This window comes from Aotus nancymaae, unplaced genomic scaffold, assembly GCF_030222135.1.
Source record: "Aotus nancymaae isolate 86718 unplaced genomic scaffold, 86718_ANA_hifiasm-v0.15.2.pri h1tg000046l, whole genome shotgun sequence".
Taxonomy (NCBI): Eukaryota; Metazoa; Chordata; class Mammalia; order Primates; family Aotidae; genus Aotus; species Aotus nancymaae.
The window spans coordinates 25,445,405-25,457,777 of NW_026988460.1; the positions used below are offsets into that span (position 1 = coordinate 25,445,405).

Genomic DNA, 12,373 nt, shown 5'->3' on the forward strand with positions numbered 1-12,373 from the left:
GTATTTTTAGTATAGATGGGGTTTCATTATGTTGGCCAGGCTGTTCTCCAACTCCTGACCTCAAGTGATCTGCTCACCTCGGCCTCCCACAGGTGTGAGCCACTGCACTGGCCTGTAGCTATTATTTTTGATCAGTTCATCTTTTAGTTTTTCTACTTGGGATAATATTAGTTTACATACCTCAGTAACAATGTTGTAATATTCCGGTTTTCTCTGTACTTACTATTACCAGTGAGTTTCATACTTTCAGATGATTTCTTATTGCTCATTAACACCTTTTCTTTCTGATTGACCTACTCCCTTTAGCATTTCATGTAGGAGAGGTCTGGTGTTGATGAAATCTCTCAGCTTTTGTTTGTCTAGGGAAGTCTTTATTTCTTCATGTTTGAAGGATATTTTCACCAGATATACTATTCTAGGGTAAAAAGTTTTTTCCTTCAGCACTTTAAATATGTCATGCCACTCTCTCCTGGCCTGTAAGGTTTCTGCTGAAAATTCTGCTGAAAAGTATTGGAGCTCCATTGTATGTTATTTGTTTCTTTTCTCTTGCTACATTTAGTATCCTTTTTTAGGATTATTGACCTTTGGGAGTTTGGTTATTAAATGCCTTGAAGTAGTCTCCTTTGGGTTAAATCTGCTTAGTGTTCTATAACCTTCTTGTACTTGAATTTTGATATCTTTCTCTAAGTTTTGGATGTTCTCTGTTATTATTTCTTTGAATAAACTTTTACCCCATCTCTTTCTCTACGTCATCTTTAAGGCCAATAACTCTTAAATTTGCCCTTTTGAGGTTATTTTCTAGATCTTGTAGCCATGTTTCATTCTTTATTCTTTTTTCTTTTGTCTCTGACTGCATATTTTCAAATAGCCTGTCTTCAAACTCACTAATTATCTCTTCTGCTTGATGAATTCTGCTATTAAAAGATTCTGACTCATTCTTCAGTATACCAATTGCATTTTTAAATCCAGAATTTCTGCTTGATTCTTCAAAATTATTTCAATCTCTTTGTTAAATGATAGAATTCTGAATTCTTTCTCTGTGTTATCTTTAATTTCTTTGAGTTTCCTCAAACCAGCTATTTTAAATTCTCTGTCTGAAAGGTAACATATCTGTTTCTCCAGTATTGGTCACTGGTACTTTATGTAGTTCATTTAGTGAAATCATGTCTTCCTGGATGGTCTTGATGCTTGTGGATGTTCATCAGTGTCTGGGCATTGAAGAGTTAGGTATTTATTGTAGTCTTCACAGTCTGGGCTTGTTTGTACTTTATTTTCTTGGGAAGGTTTTCCAGGTATTTGAAAGGGCTTGGGTGATGTGATCTAAGCCATATCTGCATTAGGGGGCACCCCAAGCCCAGTAACACTGTGGTTCTTGCAGACTCAGAGAGGTACTGCCTTGGTGGTCTTGGATAAGATCCAGAATTCTCTAGATTACCAGGCAAAGACTCTTGTTCTCTTCCTTTACTTTCTCCCAAACAAATAGAGCCTCTTTCTCTGCTGAGCCACCTGGAGCTGGGGATGGGACAATGAAGTACCCCTGTGACCGCCACCACTGGGACTGCACTGGGTGAAACCCGAAGCCAGCACAGCACTAGGTCTTGCTCAAGCTCTGCTGTAGCCACTACCTGACTCCTGTGTATATTCACTCAAGGCCCTAGGGATCTACAATCAGCAGGTGGTGAAGCCAGCCAGGTTTCTGTTCTTCTCTTCTGGGCAGAGAGTTCCCTCAGGCCCCAGGCAGGTCCAGAGATGCTGTCTGGGAGCCAGAACTAGAGTCAAAAATCTTAAAAATCTACCTGATTTTTTTTTTTTATGGTGAAAAGATATACATATATTTAGAATTAGCCAACTGGACTCAGTTTAGATGATTTCAATTTTGTTGGCAACATCCAAAGAATCGTAATCAGGAGCCAGTCGAACATACGCCTTCTTCTCTCCATCAGGTCGAATCAGGGTGTTGACCTTGGCCACATCAATGTCATAGAGCTTCTTCACAGCCTGTTTGATCTGGTGCTTGTTGGCTTTAACATCCACAATGAACACAAGTATGTTGTTGTCTTCTGTCTTCTTCATGGCAGACTCAGTGGTCAGCAGAAACTTGATGATAGCAGAGTGGTCAAGTTTGTTTCTCCTGGGGGCGCTCTTCTGAGGATATCTGGGCTGCCTCCGGAGTCGCAGTGTCTTGGGCCGCCGGAAGGTGGGTGACGTGTGGATCTTCTTTTTTTTGTGGCTGTGGACACCTTTCAACACTGCCTTCTTGGCCTTTAAAGCCTTCGCTTTGGCTTCGGCTTTAGGAGGGGCAGGAGCTTCCTTCTTTGCTTTCGGCGCCATCTTGTGAAAAGGGTCCCCTGATGTTTTATTATAACATATTGAGAGTGGCTGAGCTGGCACTGAAACCATGAGACCTTCCCACTTTTCCCTCCCTCTTCCACAGGCAAAGGAGTCTCAACTTTTGGCCACCACCACCAGGTCTGTGGGGATTACTGCCAGGCTACTCCCACTGTTCACTTAAGGTCCAAGGGCTCTTCAGTTAGTTTGTGATGAATGCTGTCTGGCCTGGGACTCCCCTCTGCCCCAGGACAGGTATAGAAATGCCATCTAAGAGCCAAGGCCTAGAATCAGGGACCCCAAGAGCCCCTTAGTGCTCTGCCCCCTCATTGCTGAGTTGGTAAATAAGGTGAAAGACAAAGTCCTCTTTACTTCTCCCTCTGCTCTTCTCAAGCAGAAGGAGTCCCTCACTGTGACCATCACATCTGAGAATGTGCCTAGTCTCACCTGAAGCCAGCACGTCTCAGTGTCTCACACAAGACCCACAGAATACTACCTCGATATCACTGCTGGTTATTCAGGGCTCAAGGGCTGTTCAGTCAGCAGGTGATGGGTCCTGACAGGACTGGGTCCTTCCCTTCAAGGAATTGGGTTCCCTTCTGGCCCAGGATATATCTAGAAATGTCATCTGGGAGCTAGGGCCTGGAATGGGGTTCTCACGACATTGACTGGTACCCTATCCTACTGTGACTAAACTGGTATTTAAGATGCAAAACAGAGTCCTTTTTACTCTTCCCTCTTCTCTCCTCAAGTGGAAGGAAGGGGTCTTTCTTGGAGCCATGAGCTACACCACTTGGGATTGGAGGAGGGGTGTCACAAGCACTCCCTTAGCTGTCCCAGCTGGTGTCTCAGTAGGTTGCATGCCCTCTAAATCCACTGGCTCTGAGCCCAGCTCAGCACTAAGGCTTGCCTAGGAGTTGCAGTCCTTGTGGCCTAGGCTGCCTTTCAAGTTTACTTAGAACTCCAGAGCCCTTTAGCGCACAGTGGACAGGCTTGCCAAAACTCAAGATGCAACTGCTAGGATGGGTGATTTCCCTTTGGCTAGGGCAGGTCTAAATGCTCCCTCCATGAGTGGGCTTCAGCTGAGTTCAGCCTGGTTTTGCTTTCCACTGTGACAGGGAAGCACTGAGTTCAATGCAAAGTCTGACAATCCTTGCACTCTCCCTCTCCCAAAGGCATCAATTCTCTGTGCCATGCAGCTGCTGCTGGGGACGGGTGGTGTCAGCAATTCAAGACTGTCTTCCCTACCTCTTCAGTGCCTCTTTCAGCAATCTGAAGTTAAGATCTGGTACTATGAGTGCTCACCTGGTTTTTGGTTATTTTGAAGATGCTTTTTTTTGTGTAGATAGTTATAAAATTTGGTGTTCCTATGGGGAAGACGATCAGTAGAGCCTTCTATTTGGCTGTCTTTCCCCACCCCTCTACCTAACTTTTATTACAATATATTGTTTTAATTTTTCTATTTCATATTAGTTATTGTTAATCTCTTAGGGTCCAATTTATCAGTTAAACTTTATCATAAGTGTGCATGTAAAAAGCATAGCATATGCAGGTTTGGTACTATCCATATTTTCAGGCATTTATTAGGGTTCCTGGAATGTATCCCTGAAGGATCGGGGGGACTGCTGCATGTCTTTTGGCCTGTCTACATGGTTGCTTTCCTTTGCCACCCAATTTTTGACCACCTTGTTGCATCATTCACACTAGGATGTATATTCAGTGATGCTGCATTATAGGGTCTTAATCTTGTTTAGGAATTAGGCGCACAGATGCATGCTAGCATGGGTGATTAACCTTGCCTCATAGCTTATAAGTAACTGTGGGTCCCAGCTAGCCCAGGAATGTCCCAGTTTATGCCTGTTGTCCGATGGCATATGTATGAATGATGCCTGATTTCACTATAGCCATTCTGGTTTGAAGTCACTTTGGATTTGGGGGCCTCCCCCATCCATCCCATGTCCACATGCTATTCCACCTCCCCTCCTGGCAGTTCTGGGACCAGACTGACTTTGAGTATCAGCTCCAGGAATTGGGCTTACTCCCTGAGGGGACAGCAGCTATTTCTGGAAGATGTCCAACAGTACAAGAAGAGAACTGTTGATAGCACTACCTAGTCAAAGCATGAGGCTATCACCTTTGAAAAGCCCAAGGCAGCCTAAGGCAGGCCAGACATGGAGGCTTAATCCAGCAGATGCTCCAGGTGGCCAGCCAGCAGGTAACTGAACCTCAGGCCCTAGGTTTGAGCTCAGGGTTCAGTCTCTGTCCCCTGTTGACAGAAGAAGTGGAGGAAGGACCAGGAACAACTCAGGGTAGCAGATACCAGAGATGGTCCTCAAGCACTGGCTAGAACCCCCAGGCTTCCCCGGCAGCAAGGAAGGCTCCATTCCTAGGTCCTCAGAGCTTCAGTTAGAGCCTGAGAAATGCCCTCACCCAAAGCCAGGTTTTATCCTCAAATCCAAGGTGAAGTTGAGCCTACATACTTCGAGGCTGCAGCTGGGTGGGAGTCAGAGGTTCAGTATAGGCAGGACCTGACACAAATGACTAAACAGATGACCCTGGAACCTATGGTAGGAGGATTGCCACCACAACTCCACATGACCACATGTTCATACCACCTGACAACTGCCTGAGGACACCCTGGGAGACATGGCCAGTCTCATCACTTTGCACAAGTCAGTCCCTGACACATCCTTCATAGATGACTCGCAGTATGAGTAACATTTCTGTTTGATAACTGACCAATCAACAATTCCTGGGGAGTATCAATGCTACCCCCAATATTCTGATACTTAAAGGATGCCACTCTTCTGCTCTTCCCAGCCCTGTGTCCCCTGGTGAACACAATGTCTTGAGAAAACATTTTCTGAAACCCCTCCTGTATTAGTTTTCACGCTGCTAATAAAGACATATCTAAGATTTGGGGAAAAAAAAAGAGGTTTAATTGGACTTATAGTTCTACATGGCTGAGGAGGCCTGAGAATCATGGTGAGAAGTGAAAGGCACTTCTTACATGGCGGTGGCAAGAGAAAATGAGAAAGCAAAAGCAGAAACGCCTGATAAACACATCAGATCTCATGAGACTTATTCACTGTCATGAGAATAACATGGGAAAGATCACCCCCATACTTCAGTTACTTTCCCCAGGTCTCTCCTACAACACATTGGAATTCTGAGAGAGACAATTCAAGTTAAGATTTGGGTGGGGACACAGCCAAACAATGTCATTCTGCCCCTGACTCCTCCAAATCTCATGTCCTCACATTTCTTTTTTTTTTTTTTTTAGATGGAGTCTCACTCTGTTACCCAGGCTAGAGTGCAATGATGTGATCTTGGTTCACTGCAATCTCCACCTCCCAGGTTCAAGAGATTCTCCTGCCTCAGCCTCCTGAGTAGCTGGAACTATATAGGTGCACACCAGCACACTCAGCTAATTTTTGTATTTTTAGTATAGATGGGGTTTCACCATGTTGGCCAGGCTGGTCTCAAACTCCTGACCTCAGGTGATCTGCCAACCTCAACCTCCCAAAGTGCTGGGATTACAGGCATGAGCCTCTGCACATGACCATGTCCTCACATTTCAAAACCAATCATGCCTTCCCAACAGTCCCCCAAAGTCTTAACTTGTTTCAGCATTAACCCAAAAGTCCACAGTCCAAAGTCTCATCTGAGGCGAGGCAAATTCCTTCCACCTATGAGCCTGTAAAATCAAAAGCAAGCTAGTTATTTCCTAGATTCAGTGGGGGTGCAGGTATTGGGTAAATACAGCCTTTCCAAATGGAAAAATTGGCCAAAACAAAGGGGTTACAGGGCCCATGCAGCTCCAAAATCCAGTGAGACAGATTTTAAAGCTCCAAAACGATCTCCTTTGACTCCAGGCCTCACATCCAGGTCACGTTGATGCAAAAGGTGGGTTCCCATGGTCTTGGGCAGCTCCCTAACTTCTTCCCCTCCAACTACAGGGAAGTCTAGAACTGCAGAAGATGTCAGCATGCCGCCCCTGCATCAAGGAGTGGGAACCTCTGCCAACAACCTGGAGTTCAGTGACCCCTGCCCCGAGGCCAGGAAGAAGCTGCAGGAGCTGTGTCGCCACATGTGAGCACCTCAGTGCTTGGGTCGGGGGAGGCAGGGGTTCTCTGAAAGCCCAACCCCAGCTGGGAGCCCCTGCTTGTATGTGAGTGGACAGTCACAGGAGTGTGAAACATGCCACCTGGGAGCATGGGTTATGTGGTACTCCCCACAACAGCCACAGGTGCAGCAACCCTCACAGACACACACACTCCTGTCCTTCCCTGCTCACCATCCTCCCTACAACATCACTGCAACCATGCAAGGAAGACAGGATTGATGCCCATTTTGTGGATGGGGAAACTGAGGCAGCCTAAGCAGTTATGTGGGTAAGGAATTGCCTGAGCTCATGCAGCTCCGGTGGCCTGCCTCCTGCCCCTGCCCAGTAATGCTCTCCGCCTCCTCAGCACCTTGCTGGGGACACCCCTTTGTGTGATTCCTTGCAGTTAGGGCTCTTGTTCTCTGACTGTTTGTTTCTTTTCTTTTTTTTTTTTTTTTTGAGACAGAGTTTCGCTTGTTACCCAGGCTGGAGTGCAATGGCGCGATCTCGGCTCACCGCAACCTCCGCCTCCCGGATTCAGGCAATTCTCCTGCCTCAGCCTCCTGAGTAGCTGGGATTACAGGCACGCGCCACCATGCCCAGCTAATTTTTTGTATTTTTAGTAGAGACGGGGTTTCACCATGTTGACTGGGATGGTCTCGATCTCTTGACCTCGTGATCCACCCGCCTCGGCTGACTGTTTGTTTCTTAATTTGCTTGATGTTCTACAAGACAAACAAAAACCTCTGAAAACAAACCAAAAAGACCCTTGACATGGGTGATTAGTGGTTTTTATCATTCTGTGGGTCCATCCCACAAGCTCTCACAATTTACTCAACATTTCTCTGAGGGCCCAGGCCATTGTCTGTAAAGGATTTAAGCACCTGTTCACATCTAATAGCTTAGTCATATATGTTTCCTGGGGTCACTGGGCCAGCACATGGGGAGAGGACAGCCACTCAGTTTGCCTCCTCACTGTGACACTCTGAAAGAAAATTCTCTTCTCCGAAACCTCAGGAGCTAGTGTGAGCAAGGTCTTCAAAACCCCAGGATCCTCCCAACCCTCTGGCAACTTCTACCCACAGTCCCACTCTATAGGTCCTCACCCTCAGGCTCAGGTGGAAATCAGGTAAGGGCTCTTCTTAGAGATAGAGTGGGAACTCCCAGTTCTTCCCAAAAACTACCTTTATGGACCAAGGAGCATGGGTTGGGGATGTGTACTTTGGGGACAGGGGAATGGGATGGGGGCTTGGGCACTAAGGAGGGGCTGTAGAGAGCATCCCTGGTGAGTGAGAACCAAGAGGCTGAAAATATGTTGGTCTCCTTCTCTGCAGAGAAGCCGAAAAGGTCACATGGAAAGGGAAGAATATCTCCAACCCCATGATCTTACGAAACTACAAGGCAAAGATGCCCTCTCATCTAACGTCGCCCCGTAAAGGAGACTCTCAGACCCAGAGTTTACATTACCCTCCCACTGCAAGTGCTCAGACTCTCACCCCCACCCCTCAACTATCTTCTCCCCACCATCTTCTCTTTAGTCAGCAATCTCAAGAGGGGAAGGTGCCCAAGAAGGCCTTTAAATTGCATTACACCTTCTATGATGGCTCCTCCTTTGTTTAGTATCCTTTTATTTGGTGCCACTATTTCGCCCCAGCTACTCAACCCCAGCAAAGTCCGGGACTTGACACAGCCTAAATATTTCCTTAGCCTCTTTAGTTATCGGAGAAGCCTGGTGATGGGTCTCCTGGGTATTAAGAGTTTGTCTAGGTCAGACTGGGGAGGTCAGAGGAAGAAGTAACAAATTTTAAGTTCAGTTCAGATCAACATGAACATACCAAACCCCAGCTTCCTGTGAGAAGCTTGTTAGTGCAGGCTGGGAATGCAAAGTCCCTGCCTTTGAGGACCTCTCAGGTGAGATGAGGTTAAAGACACAAAACAAATCATCTCCAATGGAGAGGAGGGAGCTAGGAGGCCCTAAACAATTGGGAACCTTCATCCTTTTGTCCCTGGCTCAGTGGTTAAGCTCTGTGGTCCTTGCATACTTCACCCATACACATCCTTGGAGCCTGAGACCTCACCCCAAATGCGCTATTTCCTGGGCCATGACTGCTCTGCTGCTGAGGTCTGCCCAGGCTCATGAGCATAGTGTGAGCTGGGTCCCTAGCTTGGGTTGGGGAGCAACAAAAGGAGACACATTTTCTCTTTGAGAATCCGATGAGAGTTATAGACCTTCTCTCTAGAAATGAGCACTTATATACACATGCCTGTAAGGCGTTACCAGTGATTGCAGGGCGTTTACCAACCTCCAAAGCCTGTCTTTGGATCTGGGTTTGAAAAGACAAATCTCTTTGGAGGGTGAGCCTTGAGGGCTATGCATACCTAAGAGTGATTTGAGTCCAATTATTTTCTTCATTCAGAGATGTGTATTGAGTATCTATCATGTGCAAGGTATTCAGATAATGAAGTGAATGGATCATTTGTACTTCAGAGGGAGCAACTTTTTTTTTAAAATTTTTACTTTAGGTTCTGGGGTACAAGTGCAGGTCAAGTGCATAGGTGCATATTATATCCAGCATTTCTCCATTTCTCCCCATGTTATCCCTCCCCACCCTCCCTACCCCCCGCTCTCCCTTCCCTAGCCACCCCCTCCAACTGCCCCCAGTGTGTGATGCTCTTCTCCCTAAGACCACATGTTCTCATAGTTCAACACCCACCTGTGAGTGAGAACATGCAGTGTTTAGTTTTCTGTTCTTGTGTCAGTTTGCTGAGAATGATGGTTTCTAGATTCATCCAAGTCCCTGCAAAGGACACAAACTCATAGTTTTTTTTATGGCTGCATAGTATTCCATGGTGTATATATGCCACATTTTCTTTGTCCAGTTTATCATTGATGGGCATTTGGGGACAGGGGACAGGGCATTTGGGGACAGGGCATTTGGTTTCAGGTCTTTGCTATTGTACATAGGGCTGCAGTGAACATATGTGTGCATGTGTCTTTATAGTAGAATGATTTATAGTTCTTTGGGTATATGCCCAGTAATGGGATTGCTGGGTCAAATAGAATTTCTATTTCTAGATCCTTGAGAAATCGCCACACTGTCTTCCACAATAGTTGAACTAATTTACACTCCCACCAACTGTGTAAGAGTGTTCCTATTTCTCCACATCCTCTCCAGCATCTGTTGTTTCCAGACTTTTCAGTGATCACCATTCTAACTAGCGTGAGATGGTATCTCAATGTGGTTTTGATTTGCATTTCTCTAATGACCAGTGATGATGAGCATTTTTTCATATTTTTTTGGCCTCATATATGTCTTCTTTTGAAAAGTATCGGTTCATATCCTTTGCCCACTTTTGAATAGGTATGTTTGTTTTTTTCTTGTATATCTGTTTTAGTTCTTTGTAGATTCTGGATATTAGCCCTTTGTCAGATGCATAGACTGCAAAAATTTTTTCCCATTCTGTTGGTTGCTGGTTCACTCTAATGATGGTTTCTTTTGTGTACAGAAGCTCTGAATTTTAATTAGATCCCATTTGTCTATTTTGGTTTTCATTGCCATTGCTTTTGGTGTTTTAGTCATGAAGTCCTTGACTATGCCTATGTCCTGAATGGTTTTGCCTAGGTTTTCTTCTAGTGTTTTTATGGTGTTAGGTTTTATGTTTAAATCTTTAATCCATCTGGAGTTAATTTTAGTGTAAGGTGTAAGGAAGGGGTCCAGTTTTAGCTTTTTGCACATGGTTAGCCTGTTTTCCCAACACCATTTATTAAACATGGAGTCCTTTCCCCATTGCTTGTTTTTGTCAGGTTTGTCAAAGATCAGATGGTTGTGGATGTGTGGTGTTGCTTCTGAGGCCTCTGTTCTGATCCATTGGTCTATGTCTCTGTTTTGGTACCAGTACCATGCTGTTTTGATTACCGTAGCCTTGTAGTATAGTTTGAAGTCTGGTAGTGTGATGCCTCCAGCTTTGTTCTTTTTGTTTAGGATTGTCTTGGCTATGTGGGCTCTCTTGTGATTCCATATGACGTTTAAAGTGTTTTTTTTCTAGTTGTGTGAAGAAGGTAATTGGTAACTTGATGGGGATAGCATTGAGTCTATAAATTACTTTGGGCAGTATGGCCATTTTCACAATATTGATTCTTCCTAACCATGAATATGGAATGTTTTTCCATCTGTTTGTGTCATCTTATTTCGTTGAGCAGTGGTTTGTAGTTCTCCTTGAAAAGGTCCTTTACATCCTTTGTTAGTTGTATTCCTAGGTATTTTATTCTCTTTGTAGCAATTGTGAATGGGAGTTCGCTCTTGATTTGGCTCTATGTTTGTCTGTTATTGGTCTATAGGAATGCTTGTGATGTCTGCACATTGATTTTGTATCCTGAGACTTTGCTGAAGTTGCTTATCAGTTTGAGAAGATTTTGGGCTGAGACGATGTGGTATCCTAACTATAAAATTGTGTCCTCTGCAAATAGAGACAGTTTGACTTCCTCCTTTCCTAATTGAATACCCTTTATTTCTTTTTCTTGCCTGATTGCTCTGGCTAGAACTTCCAATACTATATTGAATAGGAGTGATGAGAGAGGGCACCCTTGTCTAGTGCCTGATTTCAAAGGGAATTCTTCCAGCTTTTGCCCATTCAATATGATATTGGCTGTAGGTTTGTCATTGTAGCCAAATGAATGAGACATCTATGAGCTGGTCAAGCTCTAGAACAGGTTGGGTTTGGGCAACAGGATCCCCACAAAAATACAGGATACAAGGTGACTTCCTACCCAGACATTCTCTAAAGGGAGCCCTCTTTTGCTTTCACCACCCAAATTCAAACTCCTTCTCTTCACTTTAGAAGGAGCAATTAAAGTTGCTCCATAGAAGGAACAATTAAATTTCCCCTCTAGGGAGGAGCTAAAGTTAAAGTTCCCCTCTAGGGAGGAGCTAAAGTTAAAGTTCCCATCTAGGGAGCAATTTTAATTGCTACTTCTAAAGTGAAGAGAAGGAGTTTGAATTTGGGTGGTGAAAGCAAAAGAGGGCTCCCTTTAGAGAATGTCTGGGTAGGAAGTCACCTTGTATCCTGTGTTTTTGTGAGGGTCCTGTTGCCCAAACCCAACATGTTCTAGAGCTTGACCAGCTCACAGATGGCTCATTCATTTGGCCACAAGAACTCTAAGGCCAGAGAAGGCAAAGCACTTACTCCAGGTTATGTGGTATAGAGTTATGTAAAATGTCATGGATGGAAGAAGTGGTTATTTGTTTCTGCCCCTTTGCTGTAGAAATGGGAAAACTGAGATCTAAAGGCATGATGTGACTGACTCTATGCCACAGAAGGAATTCTGTGGTTAAGCTAGGCCTGGGTTCAGGGCCTCCTTGCCTCAATTTAGGGTCCTCTCTTGGGTACCATTTTTACACCCAAGGATTATTTTCTCCTGCAGAGGGCAGGGTAGAGGGTGATGGAAGTGGATCTCACTTTAATAATAAAATCACTGGGCACTCAAAATCCCGTGCTCCTCTTCTTGGAGGAGAGAACGGGTCTCTGGGCTGTCTCAACCACTTTCACAAAGGCCAAGCCCCACAACCAGGCTCGCCTGGCAGCAGCCCCCTTGCTTCCTTTGGCTTCCTCTTGACTGAACTGGGAATTCAGGATTTAAGTGCTCTGTCAAAGAAGTCTTATTGTTTCTCAGACTGTAAATGAATCCATTCATCACACTCTGCTCGGCCCTGCCTGCAGCGCATCCTCCAGTATTGCACAGCTGACTCCTTCAAGAGCAGCTGCTGCTTGCCATGGCTTGTGCCCCACCCCCACTTCTTTTCTGACTCTTCGATGCATTTAATAGGATGATCTCCCTGAGCTTCTCGTGAAGCTGTGTCTATGAATTAGTCATCTATCGGGGCATCAGAAAGGAGGGTGGATGTGTGTATTATAAGAGCACAGTACCCTAGCCTGCAGAAA

General features: G+C 45.1%; 2 protein-coding genes across 2 annotated transcripts in view; one reads left to right on the forward strand and one right to left on the reverse strand.

Annotated features, from left to right (window-relative positions):
- Nucleotides 1–12,373, forward strand: part of CUNH3orf20 (chromosome unknown C3orf20 homolog) — a 114,981-nt gene that overhangs the window by 25,382 nt on the left and 77,226 nt on the right. The window contains exons 5-6 of the mRNA XM_021675761.2: nt 6,288–6,420; nt 7,768–8,052. Of these exons, the coding sequence (XP_021531436.2) occupies nt 6,288–6,420; nt 7,768–8,052 (418 nt within the window). The remainder of the gene's footprint in view (nt 1–6,287; nt 6,421–7,767; nt 8,053–12,373) is intronic.
- On the reverse strand, nt 1,861–2,331 carry LOC105731059 (large ribosomal subunit protein uL23-like). The gene has a single exon (XM_064362155.1). The coding sequence runs from the start codon at nt 2,329–2,331 to the stop codon at nt 1,861–1,863; it is 471 nt and encodes a 156-aa protein (XP_064218225.1).